The sequence below is a fragment of the Erinaceus europaeus genome, chromosome 2, assembly GCF_950295315.1.
Source record: "Erinaceus europaeus chromosome 2, mEriEur2.1, whole genome shotgun sequence".
In the NCBI taxonomy this organism is placed as follows: domain Eukaryota; kingdom Metazoa; phylum Chordata; class Mammalia; order Eulipotyphla; family Erinaceidae; genus Erinaceus; species Erinaceus europaeus.
In genome coordinates, this window is record NC_080163.1 from 59,730,738 (window position 1) to 59,754,119 (window position 23,382).

Consider the following 23,382-nt stretch of genomic DNA (forward strand, 5'->3'; position numbering starts at 1 on the left):
CTCCCTCTCTCTGTCTTCCCCTTCTCTCTCCATTTCTCTCTGTCCTATCCAACAATGTTGACATCAATAACAACAATAATAACTACAACAATAAAAAACAAAAAGGGGAACAAAAGGGAAAATAAATATTAAATTTTTTAATTAAAAAAATAAATTTTAAGATATCTTATTAAAATTCAAGAATACAATCCAGTCTTGTTAATTATATCTTCTATGCTGTATTTCACATCCCTAAAACTTACTCATCTTTGACTAAGAGTTCCCCATCCCCTCAGCCTCAGTCACTGGTAATGGCCAATGTAATCTTTTACTTATTTTTGACTTTTCTTGGATTCGACACTTAAGTAGCACCATGTGGTAGGTATCTTTCTCAAACATATTTAATTTATTATGGCACATTCAAGGTCTGTCTGTGTCATCTCTAAAAGCAGATTTTTTTTTCATGACTAATTATATTCTGTTGTATATACAGACCAGTTTTCATATACATTTTTTTTCTTTACTGGAGAATTATGGTTTACAGTCAACAGTAAAATACAGTATAACATTTCTGTTTTCCACATAACAATCTAATCCCCCATCTAGGCCCTCCTCTGCCATCATGTTCCAGGACTCGAACCCTTCCTCCCACTCCACAGTCTTTTACTTTAGTGCAATACACCAACTCCAAGTTCTGCTTTGTGTTTTCCCTTCTGGTCTTACTTTTCAACTTCTGTCTGAGTGGGATTATCCCATATATTCATCCTTCTATTTCTGGCTTGTTTCACTTAACATGATTCCTTCAAGCCTTATTCAAGGTCAATTGAAGAAGGTGAATTCATCATTTTTAATAGCTGAGTAGTATTCCATTGTGTATACAGACCACAGCTTGCTCAGTCATTCATCTTCTGTTGGACACCTGGGTTGCTTCCAGGTTTTGGCTATTACAAATTGTGCTCCTATGAACATAGGTATACACAAATCTTTTTGAATGGTAGTGTGTGGTTCCTTAGGATTTATCCCCAGGAGAGGTATTGCAGGATCATAGGGTAGGCCCACTTCTAGCCTTCTGAGAGTTCTCCAGACTGCTCTCCACAGAGGTTGGACCAACTGACATTCCCACCAGCAGAGCAGGAGGGTTCTTTTGTCCCCACAACTTCTCCAGCATTTGGTATTGCTATCCTTCCTGATGTATAATAGTCTCACAGAAATGCTTGGTATTTGTGAACAGTACTTCAGTGAATATGGTATTCAGATGTCTCTTTGAGATACTAGTTTTGCTTCTTTTGGGTATATCCAACCAAAAGTAGACTTTCTTTTTAAATAACTTTATTGAGGTATAATTTAAATACTGTACAATCAACACATGTAAAATGTAAAATTCAGCGGTTCTTAGTAAGGCTATAGACTTGTACATCCATTATCACAATTAGCTGTAATACATTTTCAACGCCTTCAGAATGGAAGACTGTATCATCTAGCAGTAACGACAGATACCTTTTTCCCTGACTAGACAACCACTAATTTTCATCTTGATAGATTTGCTTATTTTAGACATTTCATAGAAATGGAATCATAAGGTCTGTGGTTATAAGCTTTTGTGCTTATATTGCTTTTTTCATGCTATAGCTTATAACACTATTTCATGTTATAATAAAAAAATGTGGAATGATAGACCATTATATGAATTGTCACTTTTAAAAATCTCTTTATGATTTGATGGAACTTGCATTTCTTTCATTTTGGGGCTATTAAGAATAATGCTTTCATGAACATTCATGTGCATATTTGTGTGTGCATGCTTGTTTTCATTTCTTTAAAGAATTTGTTCTGTTGAGTGTAACAGTATTTAAGCCAAAGAGTTTAATGAGTTTATCAGACTAAAAGGAATTCTAATCACCAACAAAATAAAACAGAAGTCACAACAAAGAGGCTAAAGTTATCCTAGTAATAGAGCCAATGAAAAGCTAAAAGCCCAGAGCTGGCAGATATCCACACCTGGAATGGGAAGCAGAACAGATGTCACCATCATTAACCGAGGAATAATCTACAAAACAGCTTTCCACATTGGCTGTCCTCCACCTTCCTCTCCCACCCAGAGGTTTGCCAGCATCAAGGTCTCAGCTTAAGTACAATAGCCCCTCAGGCTCCTGTGTCCTTAATGTACCTAGATTCATCCCAGTCCTCCTCTATCGTAGGAAAGAGGCATGCTGGGTACATATACTCCACAGGGAACGAGAAACTCAAGATAACCACATTTGAGGACTCAGTCATTCATTCATGCATATGAATGAAAGGCAAACCGACAGATATTTGAGGAAAAAACAGTGGCTTCCAAGGGATGTTTCAAGATTTAATGAACCAGAACAGACCCTAAATGAAGCAAAAATTCAGGAAATAGAAGGTAATCTTAGACATGATATTCTAAGTAATTCCTTAGAGAGATTCAAGATAATGATGTGTCAATAAAACAGACTGTAATGAAAATTGAGCACAAAAGGGAAAATAGCTCTAGCAATTATATAATAATTACAAAAAAAACAAATGTTCAAATGGAATATTCTGAAATAGAAGGGAAAATGTAAGAGACAGAAGATTAATCCAGGGACTGAAAAGAAAGCTCAATGGGAGAGAACAGGACTTGAGGTCCCAGTACTACATATGCCAAAACCGAATGCTGTTCTGGTCTCAGTGTTTGTCTGTCTGTCTGTCTGCTTATCTATCTATGTATTAAGGAAATAAATCTTACAAAAGAAGAGGAATGAATGAATGAATGAATGAATGAATGAATGAATGAATGAATGAATAAATGAAATCCAGGAGACCCAACAACATCTATTTAACAGGAAACTTAGAAAAAAAAAAAAAGAGGAAAGAGGTGGAGGGACCAGGTGGTAATTTAATGCATACATTACACTGCATAAGGACCTGGGTTCAAGTCCTTAGTCCCCACTTTGCAAGAGGAAAGCTTGATGAGTGTGAAGCAGCACTGAAGGTCCCTCTCCCTCTCCTTCCCCTTCCCCCCATATTCCCCTTTCCCTCTCAATTTCTTTCTGTCTCTATCCAAAAATAAACAAATTATTTAAAAGGTAGAAAAGGAATAAAAATTTTAAAAGAGAATATAGCTTTCAGAGTTAATGAGAGATACCCCAATAAAGGGTACAACAAACAACTTCAAAATGGAACAATGAAAGACTTCGTAACATGTCAGAGGGTTGAGGCATAGAGAGCCCTAAAAGTGTCCAGAGATGATGCGTGGCTCACACAGAGGAGGAAGATCAGGAACACATCAGCAGCAAGTGAGGCTCTGACAGTGCCTTCAGAGTACTGAAGGGAAGTGAGCTGAACCTAGACTTTAAGTCCAAGAAAATGAACACTGAAGCTTAAAAGCAGAATAGCCTTTTTCAGACACCCAAAACTTTCAGGATTTTACCAACCCCAGAACTTTTCCAAAAGTAATATATATCCTAGCCAAGAAAAAAAGGTGGGGGGGGGGGGGTGGAGAGAAAAGATTCCAAGAATGAGGCATAGAATCTAAGAAATAGTTTATCTAATCAAGAATGCAATGAAGAATTTTGTTTAAAACTATGGAGAACAGTTAGCTAATATGAAGGCCTTGAAATCACTGGCACAAACTAAAACAAATTACCAGAAGGTGCTGAAAAAAACCTTGTGCTAGAGAGTGACAGTTATAGCTCAGAATGTAATGCTATTAAGACTTGTAAGGGCACAGGTGAGGGATGGAGGAGGAAGAAACAGGAGTCATGTGTTCTATATAGAATCCATGGCTTAAGAAACAAAATAGGGCCAAATGGTGGTGCACCTGGTTGGGCACACATGTTACAACGTGCAAGGAACCAGCTTCAAGCTCTCGGTCCCCACTTGCAGGGGGAATGCTTTGCGAGTGGTAAATCAATGCTGCAGGTGTCTCTCTGTCTCTCTCCCTCTCTACCATTCCCTTCCCCCTCGATTTCTGGCTGTCTCTATCCAATAAAGATAATCAAAAAATTTTTTCTTTGTTTTTAAAAAAAAAGAATGTTTAAAAAAAACACAAAGTTTCCATTACTAATATTTTTTATTACACAAACTTTATTTCACAAACTTTGTTTCTTTATTATCGGATAAAGACAGAAACTGAGAAAGGAAGGGAAAGATAGATATGGAAAGAGAGACACCTGCAGCCTAGCTACACCACTCCTGAAGCTTTCCCCCAGCAGGTGGGGACCCGGGGCTTGATCCTTGGTCCATATGTACTGTAATGTGTGCACTTAACCAGGTGCGCCACCGCTTAACCCCCATTACTAATATTTAAAACCAGAAACCGGACTTCCCTGGGCAGATGACCCCACTAATGTGTCCTGGAGCCACGCTTGCTTCCCCAGAGCCCCACCCTACTAGGGAAAGAGAGGCAGTCTGGGAGTATGGATCGACCTGTGAATGCCCATGTTCAGCAGGGAAGCAATTACAGAAGCCAGACCTTCTGCACCCCATAATGACACTGGGTCCTCTCCCAGAGGGATAAAGAATAGGAAAACTATCAGGGGAGGGGATGGGACACGGAGTTCTGGTGGTGGGAATTGTGTGGAACTGTACCTCTCTTATCCTATGGTCTTGTCAATAGTTCCACTTTATAAATAAATAAATAATAAATAAAATGTTAAAAAAAACAGAAATGTAACCAAATAAAAAACTAAAAACGCAACTTTTGATACAGCAGACTGGACATTAACAAGAGCCCATTTTTCACTTTTCACAGTTAAGAAGCACAGATATGAGCACTACATATGAGGCAACTAGCATGAAAGCTTTGGAAACAAGTAGAGAAAAAAGAAAGAGTAGAAGAGCAACAGGGAAAACTCACAACCATCCAGAAATAGAAACCGGAAGGGAATAGGAGTGAGGAAAAGGTCTCACATAGCAGTGGTATCAGGGTTCATGAGGAAAAGCTGAGAGAGAGACCACGTGTTAATTAACAGTGGGCCCAAGAGGGGTAAGCAGTGACACAGAGCTGACTGATCTTTTGTTGCATATATCTTGATAAAGGTTACATTCTTCAAATTATGCACATTCATTACTGTGGTAATGAGAAGTAAAAATTCCTACTGAAAACAAAACAGAAGAAAAGTCTTATATCTGGAGAACTAAAGGCTACTCAATCAACTGTCCCATAAAAAAAAGAAGGAAAAAACCCTCTAACAGAGGTTAAAGTAAAGGAGGTCTCGAAACTTTACATCAGGCTCAATCTGACGCTGTTGACTGGCTACGGAAGAAGGGCAAACGCTAGAAGAAGAACTGTATGCTGCAGAGGGAGTGGCAGTTGTGCAGGTGCGCTCTGTGGAGGATGGTCTCTCTGGGAAGCAGTTTGTAAAGTGGTTGTTTTTGTTTTGTTCAGTACTCTACTGCAAGACTAGAAAAATGTCTAGTATAGAACAATGAATGATATATTTCACATATAACAAAGAAAAAGATGTGCACGTCTCTTTGGAAGCAGGAAGGGGCCAGCAGGTGGCGCACCTGGTTAAGCACTCACATTACAGTGCGCAAGGATCCTAGTTCAAGCCCCTGGTCCCCACCTGCAGAGGGAAAGCTTCACAAGTGGTGAAGCAGAGCTGCAGGTATCTCTCTGTCTCTCTCCCTCTCTATCTCCCTCTCTCCCCTCTCAATTTCTCTGTCTTAAATAAATAAATAAAATATTTTTTAAAAATCTAAAAAAAAAGAAAAGAAAAGAAAATTCCAGCAGGAAAAAAGAAATAAAAGGACATCACAATGGAGCAAAATCAGTGTTTGCTTTTTTTTTTTCTTTTTTTCCTTTTTTACCACAGCACTGGCTCAGCTGGTAGTGCTGGGGATTGAACCTGAACCTGACACCCCAGAGACTCAGACAAGCAAGTCTCTTTGCATACACATGATGCTATCTCCTCGGCCCTATAATCCTTCTTTCAAAAGATGTATTTATGTATTTCATATTGGAAAATAAATTATGCACTGTACTCACTAAGCCAACTCCCCAGTACATTTCTATTTTAATTACCCAGTCATTTTTTTTTCCATTTTACTATCCACATTTTTCATCTTCTGTCACATATGGTTCATTTTCCAAACTTCATCTACTTCGTACTTTCTTCTTTAATCATATGGTGTCATTTCCCTCTTAAGTAAAATTATTCAATAGTTCCAGAATTTGCTGTTATCTCTATATCTTTTGGGCTCAAAGTCCTTATTTTTATGGTGTTTACTGACTTTTATTCCCAAGGAATTTCCTTCATTTTCTCATTTTATACTATGTTGTTAATGAGAAACTGATTTAATATCTTATTTTATTTGTATGGTCATCACTGCCGCTTCATCACTCCAAGTCAAGGTTTTCAGAAAAACAGAGTTAGGGGGGCCGGGTGGTGGCGCACCTGGTTGAGTGACATGTTACAGTGTGAAAGGACCCAGGTTCGAGTCCCTGGACCCCACCTGCAGGGGGAAAGCTTTGTGAGTGATAAAGCAGGGCTGCAGGTGTCTCTCTGTCTATCTCCTTTCCTCTTGATTTCTGGCTGTTTCTATCCAATAAATAAAGATAATAAAAAAATGCTAAAATAAAGAAAGAAACACAGGAGGAGACAGGGATAGTTTCCTCCAGGATAGCTTTCTGAGTACAGTGGAAACTGTTTATGGTAATGATCATCTTTAATACATATGAATATAGAGTCATTATGTGATATGCCTGAAACACAAATTTATATGTAAATTATGCTATGGTAGGGGGAAGTCAAGAGTATTTTTGAAGTGATAAAAATTTAGCACAGTGTCTTTGTGAATATACAAAAACAGTGTTTTCCCAAAGTCAATAGAATCGTGTATCTTATACTTTTCCTGTGGTCTATGTAAACAATTTTTGTTACCTGATTCAAAATTTTTTTTAATTTTATTTATTTATTCCCTTTTGTTGCCCTTGTTGTTTTATTGTTGTAGTTATTACTGTTGTTGTCGTTGTTGGATAGGACAGAGAGAAATGGAGAGAGGAGGGGAAGACAGAGAGGAGGAGAGAAAGATAGACACCTGAAGACCTGCTTCACCGCCTGTGAAGCGACTCCCCTGCAGGTGGGGAGCCGGGGTTCGAACCGGGATCCTTATGCCGGTCCTTGTGCTTTGCACCACCTGTGCTTAACCCGCTGCGCTACAGCCCGACTCCCTGATTCAAATTTCTAAATCAATCTCTCTTGATTCATCTTTCTAAACAGTATTCTGTCATCTCTGCTTACCTGGGTAAAATTCAGACTCTTTATCCTCTTAATAGAAATCTTTGAAAGACAGTAAGGCTACTCTAACCACTGTTCCTCAAATAACTTATATTTTCTACCACTACATCTTTGCCCAGCCCTCTCCATCTATCTGAAATGCCCTCCCGCAAAATACTATTAATCAAAATACTTAAAATACATCTCATAAGTTACAAGGAACACTTCTCTTCTTTTCCTCCAGGGTTATCATTGGGTTTGGGTGCCTGCACTATGAATCCACTGCTCCTGGAGGCCATTTTTTTCCCATTTTTGTTGCCTTGGTTGTTGTTGTTGTTGTTGTTGGATAGGACAGAGAGAAATCGAGAGAGAGGGGGAAAACAGAGAAAGGGTAGAAAAAGATAGACACCTGCATACCTGCTTCACCATTTGGGAAGCGACACCCCCCCCCCTGCAGGTGAGGGGCCAGGGGGCTAGAATCTGCTTTAGTTAGTCCTCCACTTCACACCACATGCATTTAACCTGCTGTACTACCACCCAGCCTCCTCCTCCTCCTCTCCTCTCCTCCTTCTCCTCTTTCTCCTTCTTCTTCACATTCTCCTTCTCCTCCTTCTTCTTCTTCTTCTTCTTCTTTTTTTTTTTTTTAACAAAACACTGCTCAGCTCTGGGTTATGGTGGTGTGGGAAATTGAACCTGAGACCTTGGAGCCTCGGGCAGGGAAGGTTCTTTATATGACCATTATGCTATCTCCCCCATCCCAGACTTTTTTTTTTTTTTAGTTGTTCAGGAAGTGACACAGTGGATAAAGCCTCGGAGTCTCTAGCATGAGGTCTAGAGTTCCAGTGCTGGGATCTTATATGCCAGAGTGGTCCTCTCTCTCTCTCTCTCTCTCTCTCTCTCTCACACACACACACACACACACACACACACACACACACACACTTCCCTCTTCATTAATAAATAAAAGCTTTTTAAAAGCCATTCTTTAAGAGTGAATTCCACCTGCTCCCTGAAGCCCTCTCTAGCCCAGCTGAAAGTGATCATCTTTCATTCCAGTTACTTGCAGCATATATTGTCCTGATCACAAAATAAACTTGTAAAGGGCAAGAACTATGGCTTCTACTTATTTGCATTTTCCTAATGCTGGGCACAGGTGATGAGTACATAGCAAATGACAGTTAAACATATCTGCTCAGTAAATGCAGGCATGCTTTTGTAACTATAGAATACCACATTGGAAATAAATAATACCAATACATTTACCAAGGCATATAAGGAACAGAAATCTTAAAATGACACTATAATTTGCCTTAGTATACAGGGAAAAATTGTGCAAAACCTATGAGTGAAGAGGAACCATTCCCAATCACCAAGAAGGAAGATGACATGTAGATACTGATATTGTCTACTCAGCAAAGATAAGCTTTATCAATGTCAAAAAGTATGATGGGCATTAAATCCTAATGCAGCGTTCAAATTCAAAGCTGTGCCAAGAGGAAGTTTTAGAACAGTCTGTGGTGAATACAGTCTCTATTTACTGCCTCAGAAACAATTGTGTAGAAGAGTGAGTGTCCTAAACCTCAAGCCCAAAATAGGTATTTATGCTCTGTGATAAATCTCAAATTGGAACACCGATAAAAGAATGATTTTCAAAAGTAATTTGCCTGTTTTACACATTAAGAATTCCCAACTATTAAAATCTCTAACAAATATTCATTATTAAAACAAAAGGAATCCTTAAATGGCTATATATGCATTTCATTTTTACTACCCCCAAGTAATTTGAGGCCCATTTTACATACGTATGTGTGTAAAATGCCCTATCCAAATAAAAAGTGAAAGACAGGATTATTATTTGACGTTTTTTATACTTATTTATTTATTCCTTTTTGTTGCCCTTGTTGTTTTATTGTTGTAGTTATTGTTGTTGATGATGTCATTGTTGTTGGACAGGACAGAGAGAAATAGAGAGAAGAGGGGAAGACAAAGAGGGGGAGACAAAGATAGACACTTGCAGACCTGTTTCACCCCCTGTGAAGCGACTACCCTACAGGTGGGGAGACAGGGACTCGAACTGGGATCATTATACTGGTCCTTGAGCTTTGTGCTACGTGCGCTTAACCCACTGCGCTACCGTTGACTTTTTTCTTTTTTTTAATATTTATTTATTTAATCCCTTTTGTTGCCCTTGTTGTTTTATTGTTGTAGTCATTGTTGTATAGGAGAGAAATGGAGAGAGGAGGGGAAGACAGTGAGGGAGAGAGAAAGATAGACACCTGCAGACCTGCTTCACCACCTGTGAAGTGCTTCCCTGCAGGTGGGGAGCGAGGGGCTCCATCAGGATCCTTAAGCCGGTCCTTGTGCTTTGCACCACCTGCATTTAATCCACTGCGCTACCACCTGACTCCCATAAAGCTTTCTTCCTGCTAGTGGGGACCAAGGGCTTGAACCTGGGTCCTTAGGCACTGTAATGTGTATGCTTAACCAGGTGTGCTACTGCCTGGCCCTGGCTTCTTTTTTTAAAAGATTTTATTTATTTATTGGATAGAGACAAAAAAAATTTAGAGGGAATGGAAAATAAGGGGGACAGGAAAGAGAAAGAAAGAGTGAAAGAGTGATTGAGATTTGCAGTACCTCTTCACTCCAAAAGCAGGGGCTTGAAGCCAATCCTTGAGCATTGTAACATGTACACTCAAGCAAGTGCGCCACCACATGACCCCTTTTGTGACTTCTTCAATGGAACAGTAGTGATGTTAGTAAAGATTTGTTACCTACCCCTAAAAGAAATCTGCCGGGAGCCAAGGCCTTAGCTAAGACTCTCATATAGCCGGTGAGAGGACATTCCGATCATTGGAACTGAGATTACCATCTAGCTGTTTGGAAAGTTGCTCACCCACCTCCCTCCCCCCACTACCTTAGCAGAACTTCCTCATGGTGTGTGCTTAAAATGCGGCTGCAAAATAAAATTTTCAGAGCTTGATCAGACCTCATGACTTGCTCTCGTTCTTCATGTTTCTTGTCCCCTCCATTCTCTCGCCCCCTACCCTAGGTTTCCGTCGATAACCCCGCAGGCCGGGGCACCTGGCGCCCGACGGGGGACCTTTTTGGGTCTGGGGTCCAAGAGAACATCGCTCCCCAATGGTCGACCAAGGAGCATAGGACCGCCACTTCAGAGAAGGAGTGAGTGAAGGTTCGCATAGGATCGCCACTCTAGCCCAGAGTGAGTGAAGATCCGTGTGGTGATCGCCGCAGATTCGCCCGTCTGTGAGATTGATCCGTTTTGAGGTAAGAAAGAGCGACGCAATTATGGGACAAGCATTGAGTAAACATGATTTGTTGCTTAAAGGCCTCAAAGAGTCCCTCAAGACATGAGGAGTAAGGGTTAAGAAAAAGGATCTCAAGAAGTTTTTTTTATTTTGTGAGTGATGTTTATCCGTGGTTCCCTTTAGAAGGGACTACTGATAAAAAAGATGGGCCAGAGTAGGAAACTGTTTAAGAGATAACCTTCTGTTTGTGAGTCTGTCTCTATTCCCATGCCTGACTCAGGAGACCCCACCCCTGAGGCTCCTGCAAAGTCCCATCCTGTTAAGATTTACCCCTCTTTGACAACCTTAAGACCCCCCCCCCCCCCCCCCGCCAAAGATGGGCCTGATGATAGTCTTTCTCCTAAAGAGGCCTTATCCCTTGATGAAGAGATGGCCAAATATCATAGTCCTGACCAGCCACCGCTAGGCTCTTCTTTGTCCAGACCACCTCCCTATGCCACCACCCCTCCGTTTTGTGCTCCGGTCCTCCACTTGGCCGACATCACTGATTATACCACCAAGGCTAAAACTCAACTAGCACAAAAAACAGCTTCCCTTAGAAAATTAGTAGAAGGAAAGCGAGAGCATTTACAATTAGTTAAAGAACTGTGGGCTCTTGATTTGGCATTATCTTAAAACTAGCCAGCAACAACAACAACAAAAAAAAAGATCCAGGTTTTCCCTCCGGCTACCACCAGAGCTCTTACTTAAAAACTATTGATCAGAGATCCAGTACACACTTTTGATAGAAATTTAATGAATTGTTTCTTTAAAACTGTAAAATGAGCCTTAGCCCAGAAAAAGAATTTCAAAGATTTTTCTCCGAGCGCTGTAAACTAAGCCCACCTGTTCCATCCGTGCAGCCAATCACGGCACAGAGCTACTGCTCCACAGATTGGCAAAGACTGCAGTCAATCATTCTTAGCCACAAACGCCCCTCCTGGGGGGGGTAGAGAGTCTGTGAATTAGGAATCCAAAAACCAGAGCGGTTTTTCAAAGGGAAAATTTTTCTTTTCACCAAGAATGTCTGTTTTAAGTCTGTACCCTGTCTCCATTAATGTGTGTTAACCCCTAAGTAACTAAAGGTTGTTTTAAGTTTTAAATAAGATTTAGTTAAGCTAAATGTGGTGTTAAAGATCCCGACTCATAGAGTTGGCACACCTTTACCAGAGTAAAACAGGACAGTTTCGTCCTTCTGATAGCTAATATCAGCATCAATTCATTAGTTAAAAGATTTTCTGAGCTCTCTAAGCATGGTAAAATGCCCCTGCAGTGTCTCTCCCTCTTGTGAGAATTGTAAACCTTAACAGCACCCCAATACCAACTGCCACTGTTTGTTAATTTGTTAATTCAATGCTTGAACTGGCTTTCTAATAACCCAGTCAGTGTAGAGCAGTGGCCTTGCCAGGAAAAAAAGGGTTAAATGTGGTATTCCTGGCCTGATAAAAATTTTTCATTTAGCAGATGTGATTCAACAAAATTACTTAGAGTAAAATAGTTATCTAAAAGAAATGTTAACAGTAAAAATTTATTTTGAACATTTCAGCTATAAGGTTTATCTTAGCTTTTTAAGTTACCTATCCAAATCAAAGTGAAAGATCAATTAAGTTGTGTACCCACCCTTGTTCATAGCTGCCCTAAGGGTGTGATAGCTTTGTGATAAGCAAAGATCCTAACAAACAAAGTTTAACATTTTACTTAAAATTGTTTTTAAAATACTTTCTCAACTAAACAGGCAAAATTGGCTTGGGTTAGTAAAAGATAACACAATGGTTATGTTAATTATCTAACGCCAGAGGCTTTTGCTCTGATAAATGAGGTTTAATTTAAATAAGATATGTAAAATTTTTCCAAATAAAACTTATCAAATAAAAATGGGGCAGCCTAATGTAGAGCTGTATAGATGTTTTAGCAAACCTTTTTACATTTTATTCAAGAAGTATGCCCCTGATTTCCCTGTAAAAGAACTCTAGATATTAAAACATGAGAGACTAGGTAAAAAGTTAAGAGAGTTTTATGTCTGATATAGACAAAAATGTTCCAGTTAAAACTTTTATTTTAAAACTTGTTAAGAGATTTTTAAATCTTACTCATGAGTTAGTTACTTTTGCTTTTACAGTGACTTACTCCTTCTAATAAAGTTGTTAGTGAGATAACTCCCCTATTTAGAAAAACTACAAAAATTATCAAATAATTGGCTTTTGAGAGTACATATTCTACATGTCAAACTTTAATCAGTTCTTTTAGAGAGCAAAAAATTATCTGGCTTATTTTAAGACATTGTCAGAGGTTTATTCTTGATAAATTAAGGTAATACATGGTGCTTCTGGTCTGATAGATTTGTTTTGGCAAATCCTGATTTAACAAAATTAGTACTTTGAACAATTAAGCTATGAGGCTTTATTTTAGCCTTTTAAGTTGCCATATTAGAGTTCTAAAGAGCAAAATCTATTAAGAGTTTTATATCTATGCTTACTCATGATAGCCTTGTGATGAGTAAAGATCTTAGTAAATTAAAGTTACAATAGTGTGCTTAAACTGTCTAATCAGTTTAAAATAATGCTAAAAAATGGTAAACATGTTATCATGTCAACACATTAGGTATTGACTTTCTATAACATATTGATATATTTTAATAAAGAGCCTTCAAAAATCATATGAAAGAACTCAAGCCAATTCTAACCATTAGATCATCAATTAACTTGGTACAAGTTCTCTCCCTAAATAAATAATTATAGGTACATATGCACATGAAGAACTGACTGCTCATATGGTAAGATTTAAAACTAAATATTTTTCATTTTTTTAAGTATTTTTTTCTGATATTTAACTCTTTTTTTAATATTTATTTTATTTATTTATTCCCTTTTGTTGCCCTTGTTGTTTTATTGTTGTAGTTACTATTGTTGTTGTCGTTGTTGGATAGGACAGAGAGAAATGGAGAGAGGAGGGGAAGACAGAGAGGGGGAGACAGAGGGGGGAGAGAAAGATAGACACCTGCAGACCTGCTTCACTGCCTGTGAAGCGACTCCCCTACAGGTGGGGAGCCGGGGTTCGAACCGGGATCCTTATGCCGGTCCTTGTGCTTTGTGCCACCTGCGTTTAACCCGCTGCACTACAGCCCGACTCCCACATTTTTCATTTTTTATTTATGGGTGTGTGATGACTCCTAAAGTCACTCATATCCTAAAATTTTTCTCATTTTTTTACAAGCCTCTTAAAATTTTAACGCTTGACCTGCCATAGTGAGGGCACTTTACTGGCTCCTGCATTGTTTAATTAAGACCCTGCTACTCAGACTTTGAAGATTAATCCCCATTGATAAAAGCCAATGCTCTCTGGCAGATTGATGTAATTCACCTGCCCATGTTTAGTAAACAAAAACATTTTTTTTTCTCAATTGGTACTTTTTCTAAAGTTATGTGGGCTACAGCTCAAACAAGAAAAAGCTCAAAAACCTTAGGAGTCATATGCTCTGTTTTGCTTCAATAGACATCCAATCCATGTATTTTTGTTTCCTTTAGAACATTCAAAGCTCAAAAAATAAATTAAAAAAGAAGGGGAATGCACCCCCCAATATTCAGTTGACTAAAGTGTCAATGAAGTAATTATACTAAACCTTTTTAATATTTACAAAAATTCGAACTGTCCATTTATTATATCTCATTGACAAAGCCACACACTCTCTCAGCCATAGAGATATATTTCTTCTTTCTTTCTTCAACACTGGATGTCCATGATTTGTTTTCCTTTTATTATGGTGAATGACATTATTGCTCTTACAAAATCCACAGACTCCCTGTTGGCAAGTCCTTACCACAAAGGATGCCATGGCAGTATATAGTCCAGCTAATCTCACCAGCCTATCCATGTCTTCTCCTTCTGCTGACCTACCACTGCTGACTTCATCCTTACATGTTTATTGACTGCTCACTTTTCTCCCAATATTCCTCATGTTCAAGGAACCTCACCTTGACTTCTAATGTGTATGCACCTCCTGTTTGTGTTTTGGTACAACACCACCCTATATTTTCATGTCAATTCTTCTCTACCTGGTCCTTGCCTCCTAGTTTTGCTTGTTCCACAGCTGACCCTCTATGAAGAAGAAGAATTTCATCAGCTGGCGCTGACCCACCAGAAGACCAGACGTGCTGTGTTTCTTCCCCTGGACATCACATCCACTGACTGCTTCCCTTAGACTTGCTGGTGGCGCACTAGGACATTTTGATGCCCCTTATGGGACCCCTGATTAGTCTTTTGTTAATGATTACCTTGGGGCCCTTTATTTTTAATAAGATTATTGGTTTTATAAAACAACAAATTGACTCGTTGGCATCGAAACCCTTACAAATATATTATCACAGACTTGATTTGGCTGACAGAGGCTTGGCTGAACCTGAGGGTGACAGACCTCTTTTAGGAGCTGCATAAAACTCAGATTTATGCTGGTAAGGGGTGCAGGGCTAAGCACTGCAGGGGGAGGACCCTATAGTCCGCCTCTGAGTCCCCCATGAAGCAAACCTGATTTGCATGGAGGTTGGTGTCAGTCATTAGAACTCTTCGCCGTGAGTTTTCCTCACCTTAGAAATAGTGGCTCTTCCTCCCCTCCCCAAAAAAGACACCAAGAGCCGTATAAGATGCGGGAAGATCAGTTCTATATTTACCCCACGGGAGAAATCAGGTCAATACTTCTCCCCTCTGGTTAAAGCCCGCTTATCTCTTGATAAGATTCCTAGCTTTTACCCTCAATTGCCCAACTCACTTTAATTGTAAAAGGGAGGCCATGCCGGGAGCCAAGGCCTTAGCTAAGAATCTCATATAGCTGGTGAGAGGACATTCCGATCATTGGAACTGAGATCACCATCTAGCTGTTTGGAAAGTTGCTCACCCACCTCCCTCCCCCACTACCTTAGCAGAACTTCCTCGTGGTGTGTGCTTAAAATGCGGCTGCAAAATAAAATTTTCAGAGCTTGATCAGACCTCATGACTTGCTCTCGTTCTTTGTGTCTCTTGTCCCCTCCATTCTCTCGTCCCCTACCCTAGGTTTCCGTCGATAACCCCGCAGACCGGGGCAGAAATCAGTATCAGAAAGTAACAGTGTTCAGAAACCAGAATTGCATTTCTAAATGCCAATATTAATGATCAAAAGGATATGATGATGGTGACTAAAATAATAAGAGCAGCAAACATTGTCACCATGCCTTTTACAAGTCAAGAGTGATTCTGATACTTTGACATATTTCTTAACACTCAAAAGAATTTTAAGATCTATTATCAATAAAATCCCATTTCACAGAGAAGGAAACACACCCAACCAACAGAAATTATCTACTCAAGGTAAAGCAAACACATCAAGTAAGTTCATAATTCTAGTAAGGCCATAATTCACTCAGGAAGTCCAACTCCAAAGCCCAGGTTCCTAACTACAAGCAACATCCCTTTCCTGTCTACCTCCAAAGACATGCTAATATGTCCTTAATTTCTCTGAGTATCTTTTCTCCACTGTCCTCTGTGCTGTGAAATGTGTTTACTCTAATCTGTTGGTCTGCTTCTAAGACCCATTCTGTTTTGATCATCACATCAGGTTCACCTGCATTGCTTAATGCTGTAGACTATTTACATAATCACTGCTTTACCTGAGACCCACCCTGCCTACAGGGCATTGGTTTAATCCCCACTGGTTAGATGCAAGCTTGATACGTGTACTTTTTCCTTATCCCCAACCCCTATCCTACATATTTCCTCTTCCAACCTGACACTTCCACCTCAGGAGATATAAAGGACAGGATTTTCTAATGAAAAGAGATTAGACAGATTGCACTACATTCCTGATCATCAATAAAGATTGAACTGTGTCCCAGCTCAGCCATGAGTACCTTGTCGTCTGTCTCCTGCCCGCAAAGCTGCCCTGGCACTAATCAGTCATCAAATTAGTCTTTCTAACATGATTAATTTTAAGGACTGGAGAGAAATATAAGGGAGAAAAAGATACTTCAGTGGCATAATCTAGCAAACTTGAGACCCTAGGTTCAATCCCTAGAGCTGTATGTAACAAAGCAGTTTTCTGATCTATTGTTCGTTCTTTTCTCTTTTTCCTCTCTTTCATGACCCCCCATTTAAAAAGAAAGATATTATTCTTTCTTTTTTATTTAACATGGCTTTACAATACTATAAGATTTCAGGAGTACAGTTTCACATCTACACATGTGTATGTACAATTTACCATCTCTGTCACCAAAGTTTCTGCACCCACACCTTGGCCTCTGGCAACCACCATGGTTTTCACAAAGTCTTAGAGAAATATCGTTACTATTTCTCTTGCTAATTGTTTGTTTTAGTTATCCCTATTCCACATGTGAGTGAAACCATCTACCAGTTGTCTCTCACCTCAGTTACTTATTTGACTTAGCATAATTGCCTCTGGTTCCATTCATTTTTACCCAAATGATACAAGATTTTTTTTTAATTTAAGAGTAATAAAACATTGAACCTATATCCCACAGTATTTAAAGATAAAAAAAAAGAAAAAAAGAAAAGTAATATAAGATTGATTCTTGGAGGAAATTCTAGGCAATTTCAAATTAGGTCTTGATTTGAGAAATCTCAGCAATGAGATACTAAATTTCAGTTGCTCAATGTATCACTCTCTTTCACATCACCTAAAAGAGAATAGGGAAACACTTACTGGCATCTGGAGATTTCTCTTCAGATCTCCCAAACAGAAATTCATATTTGGCTTTGGCAACACTCTGGGAATGTGCTGATGCTTTGTTAACCCAAACAAATGTCTCTGCCTGCAAAATTAGAAGGAAAAGAAGAAATCACTAAAATGTGTCATAAAGCAAACCAGCAATCAAGAGAATGATTAATGATGGCAGCTACTTAATGGAATGCTATACATCCACTAAAGACGAAACATGAAAAATAACATATGATCAGGAAGGTAATGTAGTGAATAAAGCACTGTATTCACACATGGTGCACTGACTCTGATCCACAGCACTACATGTGCTAGAGTGATGCTTTGGTTCTCTCTCTTTCAAGTAAATAAACAAAAAGAAAGAAAGAAGGGAGGAAGAGAAAAGAAGGAATGGGGAAGAAAAATAAGGAAGGGTGAGAGGGAAAGAAGCAGCATAACAAGAACCAGAATACAAAACAATTGCCGCAAGATTAGAATATTAAAAGATATAACCTGACAAAATTTGTAGGGAATAAGAAAAAAATGAGTATCTTGACTTGACGAGGGAACAGAATTATGTGATATTTTTTAAATTCCAGGAGGTTCACTTCTTAACAAAATCCCAACATAGATATAGGCCAGGTCCCGTAAGACAGAGCATTATGTTCACATGTATCTATAAATTAGGGCAAAATATATACCTGAAAGCAAAAATACACAATAGTCTTTAGTGAGTCAGTATCAAATTCATAATGAAACAGTGTCCACTTAGATACCCTCCTCACCTATTTCCTATTATAGTTCTCTCACAAACTCCAAAGCTAACCTTAGCAAAGCAAAAGCTGAATAAGGGCAAGAGACTGGCATACTTTAACGATGACTCTTTAGTCACTATCAGGCCATTCCACCAGCTGGGGCCCTAATCGGGGAGTCCTGAGTCTACCAAACAGACTTGATGGGCCTAAACCTCGAATAAATCCCTCTGTCCATTGTTTCTGGTCATCTCTATCAGGAACAATACAATAAACCCCTTTGTGGTTCCCCATAGGACCTTGCTCTCAACCTGGATCAACAATGGTAGAGAATGTTCCATCTTTGGAAGGGAGGAGGGACAACATACTCTATGCTACACCTGAGGAAGATGGGTGGATACTGGGGCAGCATGGAATGTTCCTACTCATGACCACAGAATGTGAGCTCAGATCTAGAGGGATATAGAGGTCACACAGGCTCCTAAGATAATTATGGGCCCCAGATCACATTAAATTGATGGGGTTTACTGTAATATTTATACCCCTTTCCCATATTAGGAAGCTACTCTCTTCCCTGATCCAGCTTTCTGGTCTTTTTCCCAGCCATTACATCATCTCCCCAGACAATAATTAGGATCCACCTGCATATCAGATTTCAGGCTCAGGCAAAAAAAAAAAAAAAAAAAAAAACCACTAGTATAGCTACAGGCCCTTTGAAATATAACTAAAATATGCCTACTAGCTATCTACAAAATGGAGGACACCCCAACGCTTCACCTGCACTATTACAGCCTTTAGTTCCATGATTGTCCAACAGCTTGTTTGGCTTTGTATATTAACTCTCTTTTCAGCTACCAGGTTCCAGATGCTAGCAGGATGTGACCACACTTCCCTGGACAGACAACCCCACCAATGTGCCTTGGAGCTCCGCTTCCCCAAAGCCCTTCCCCACTAGGGAAAGAGAGAGACAGGCTGGGAGTATGGATCGACCTGTCAATGCCCATGTTCAGCAGGGAAGCACTTACAGAAGCCAGACCTTCCACCTTTTGCATCCCACAATGATCTTGGGTCCATACTCCCAGAGGATTAAAGAGTAGGAAAGCTATCAAGGGAGGAGTTGGTATACGGAGGTCTGGTGGTGGGAATTGTGTGAAGCTGTACCCCTCTTATCCTATGGTTTTGTCATTGTTTCCTTTTTATAAATAAAAAATTTTTTAAAAAGAAAAAAAATTAATAATTTTTTATACTTTTTATATTTATTTATTTATTTATTCCCTTTTGTTGCCCTTGTTTTATTGTTGTAGTTATTATTGTTGTCGTCGTTGGTCATTGTTTGATAGGACAGAGAAATGTAGAGAGGAGGGGAAGACAGAGAGGAGGAGAGAAAGATAGACACCTGCAGACCTGCTTGTGAAGTGACTTCCCTGCAGGTAGGGAGCCAGGGTTCAAACCGGGATACTTCTTTGGATCCTTGCACTTTGCGCAGCTATCCTACCTCCCGAACTCCCGACTCCCCCTTTTTTTTTTAACCAGAGTATTGTGCAGCTCTGTTTTATGGTGGTGCAGAGGATTGAACCTAGGACTTGGGAGCCTCAGGCATGAAAGTCTCTTTGTATAACCATTATGCTATCTCCCCCGCCCTAGATTTTATTTTTTTTCACAGAAGTCTAAGCTATTTTTTCCAGACTTAGAAAACAGTATTTTATAATATGTGCACTATACTAGGTGCACCATCAACTGGCCCTGAGAAAACAGTATTTTGTCTTTATGTGTACCTTTTCAAGTGGTTAACATTACCTATAGATCATAGAAGGAATATTTCTGTGTGTTCTACTAGAGTAAGCTAATAAGAGGTTATCTTTGTTTTTAAAAAATCATAATTCTATATAATTAGAATCCGCATTTAGTCAAACACAGCATAAAACAAAGTCCCAGACATCCCATTTAAATTAATTATCCTAAATCTGAGCATCTGTTCCTTATATCCCCTGGAATTTCTAAAAGTCCATTATTAGAAAGAAAAATTACAAAGGTGATAATGATTATAGTTCACATTATGATTGTGAATTCCTGTGTCCTTCTTCCTGGCTATTTTATACATTAGCAAAAATTAGTAATGCCTTCCTTATTTTCTCTAGGACTAATTGAAAATAAGTAATAAGGTGGTGATTTCAAAACAGATAGAAAGTTAACTTTTTTCAATCAGGGAGTCATTTTTCTGCCTCCTTACTCTGAACACCAAAAAAAAAAAAAAAGAACCTGGATCCAGCTCTTACCTACACTGACTTCCACCCTAAAATTATGACACATCTTCTTGTCTCCTATCTGAGCATAATGGATTTTAACAGCAACCAGACAACTACTTCAAAGAGGGAAAGTTTATGATTTCTACTCTATCTCTTGGAGCTGCAATGACTATCAGCTGCAATGACTATTGTGAGGAGGCCCATGACAAGGTTATGATTAAAGCCATCATCCTACGGCAGACTGGTTCAGTTGGTAGGTCTTTCTTTGTCCTTCATTACCAATATCAAAGAGCTAGCCTGCACAATCTTTAGACTGCTATATCTTTAAGTAGTTACAGCATCACTTAATATTCACACTGTGTAAAGTTTGTCTATTTAGAAAGGTACAGATTGCTCTTAAGATTTATGTGTTTGGGAGCTGGGTGGTAGCACAGCAGGTTAAGCACACGTGGCACAAAGCGCAAGGACCAGCAGAAGGATCTGGTTCGAGTTCGAGCCCCCGGCTCCCCACCACCTGCAGGGGAGTCTCTTCACAGGCAGTGAAGCAGGTCTGCAGGTGTCTATCTTTCTCTCCCTCTCTCTGTCTTCCCCTCCTTTCTCCATTTCACTCTATCCTATCTAACAATGATGACGTCAATAACAACAACAATAATAACTGTAACAACAATAAAAAAAAAACAAGGGCAACAAAAGGGAAAATAAATTAAAAAATTAAAAAGAGTTATGTGTTTAAGGACTTCTGGGAGGCATGACTATGGAGTAGCAGCTACCAGATCAGATTCTTTCCCAAAAGAACATCTATCTACAACCATCAAACTTAACAAAATTCATCAACTACAGCTGAGACATCAGAAAAACACCACAGCCTCAGGTGGGTGCTCATGTGCATAGCTGGGATGAGAAGGGTCAAGGGACAGAAGCCAAACACAAAGAAGTGTGTTTGTTCACCATTTCCCTCTACACGCAGCAGTAGAGTTATATGTTTAATAATCACAAGTTGTAGTCTAAGGCCATACCATCCTGAACATGCCTGGTCTTGTCTGAAAATTAGAGGTTGTTAATTAACCTTTACCCAAGAGAGAAAAAAAATCATTAATTTTTGTATGTTAGGGGGCTTCAGGAAGATAAAAGAGAAATCTGGTAACCTAGGTAAGGTAAGATGGTTACGGAAGTCTCTCTGAGGAAATAATACTTGCAGAGATATGAAAGAAGATATGAAAGAAGATAGAGATTAGAAAAAGTCAGAGAAAAATATCTAAGCAGATAGGAATCATAAACAATGACCTGGTAGTATAGAATGCTATTTAAGGAACTCAGAGAAGGCCAATATGGTGACAAAAGTGTGTATGAATGAATTGGGCAAGTTCAGAAACTGCCCAGAAGGAAACAAAGCAGGAAGGAAGGAATACTGAAATGAATGGGGACAGAGATCAAAATGTAGAAAAGGTTTAACAGAAAGCTTCTTTTTTTTAAGTTTTTTTTTTTTTTACCTTTATTTACTTGATAGAGACAGCCAGAAATCAGGAGGGAAGAGGGAGAGAGACAGAGATACCTGCAGCACTGCTTCACCACTTGCAAAGCTTTCCCCCTGCAGGTAGGAACGGGGACTTGAACCTGGGTCTTTGTGCATTGTAACGTGTGCACTCAACTAGGTGCGACACCACCAGGCCCCAACAAAAAGCTTCTAATGGGCTTTAAAGGACATGATGATTCATTAACATTTTAAAAGATGAGAGGCTTGGCTGTGGCTCACTTAATTGAGCACACATACTACCAGGCACAAGGACCAGGGTTCAAGGCTCCAGTCCCTACGTGTAAGGAGGAAAGCTACATAAGTGGTGAAGCAGTCCTACAAGTGTCTCTCTTTCTTTCCTCCTCTCTATATCCCCTTCCCCTCTTGATTTCTACCTGTCTGGTCAAAAAAATTGAAAGTAATAAATATTTTAAAGATCATATGATAGTTATAGATAGAATGGATTAAAGTGAGTCAAAAATATATACTGTAGGGAAAATCTACATAACTTTTCTGATGAATTGGATTTAAGGAATGAGGGAAAGAACAAGAGCAACTATAATAGACAACATTTACTGGCCATCTACTGCAGGCTGGATACTATTCTAGTGCAGCACACAGATTTAATAGTAAGGCAAGCAGTACCATCATCCTATCCTAAAGGGTAGAGGGAAGCAGTCAACAAGCCACAAAGTAATTTGTCCATGGTGAATCCTTGACTCAAAACTCTAATACCCTGAAATACCAACTGTATTCATCCCTACTCTGCGATAATGATAGTTACCAGACCCACCACTAAGTCTAATTATCAATAAAGAAACACATCTATTACTATGTCACAACTTCCTTAATTATTTTGGTAGCCAATATAATTAACTTTTTACAAAAATATATAATTGTGTGGAGTTGTGCCCTCCTACCCTATGGTTTTGTTGATTGATCCTTTCTTGAATAAAAACAAAACAAAACAAAACAAAGTGAAGAGTGGACAGAAAAAATATATATATAATTAATCCCATGTATTATGTGCACTTAGAAGGTAATATTTTCACAGGAGATCCATGGCTTTGCCACATGTGTCAAAAGGGAACACGCACAAAAGAAAAAAGAGAACATGCTCTTGAGCACAGGTCCCCAAGTCCCAAAACACTATATATATATATGAAACACCTAAAAGTCTTGCTAAAAATAAGATTATTTGGGGAAGTCGGGTGGTAAGATTATTTGGGCACAGCGGGTTAAGCATACGTGGCACAAAGCTTAAAGAAAAAGAGCAAGGACCCGCGTAAGGATCAAGCTTGACCTCCCGTCTCCCCACCTGCAGGGGAGACACTTCACAGGTGGTGAAGCAGGTCTGCAGGTGTCTATCTTTCTCTCTCCCTCTCTGTCTTCCCCTCCTCTCTCCATTTCTCTTTGTCCTATCCAAGAATGATGGCATCAATAACAACAATAATAACTAGAACAATAAAACAACATAGGGAAATAAAAGGCAATAAATAAATATTTTAAAAATAATAATAAGATTATTTGGGAGCTACTCTCTCGTCTGATCCAGGTTTCTAGTCCTTTTTCCAACTATGACACCATCTCCCCAGACAATAACCTGGATCCACCTGCATATTAAATGTTCAGGCAAAGGCAAAAACTAGTTAAGTCATCGGACCTTTGGAATATACCTAAAA

The 23,382-nt window shown here is 39.2% G+C and overlaps 1 protein-coding gene across 3 annotated transcripts in view; it reads right to left on the reverse strand.

Annotated features, from left to right (window-relative positions):
* PSD3 (pleckstrin and Sec7 domain containing 3) overlaps positions 1-23,382 on the reverse strand; it is a 551,235-nt gene that overhangs the window by 355,921 nt on the left and 171,932 nt on the right. For 2 of the 3 annotated variants that reach the window (XM_060181459.1, XM_060181466.1), the window contains exon 2: positions 17,196-17,304. In XM_060181459.1, the coding sequence (XP_060037442.1) occupies positions 17,196-17,304 (109 nt within the window). Of the gene's footprint in view, positions 1-17,195; positions 17,306-23,382 lie in introns of all 3 variants that reach the window. The other variant, XM_060181484.1, reaches the window with a different exon arrangement.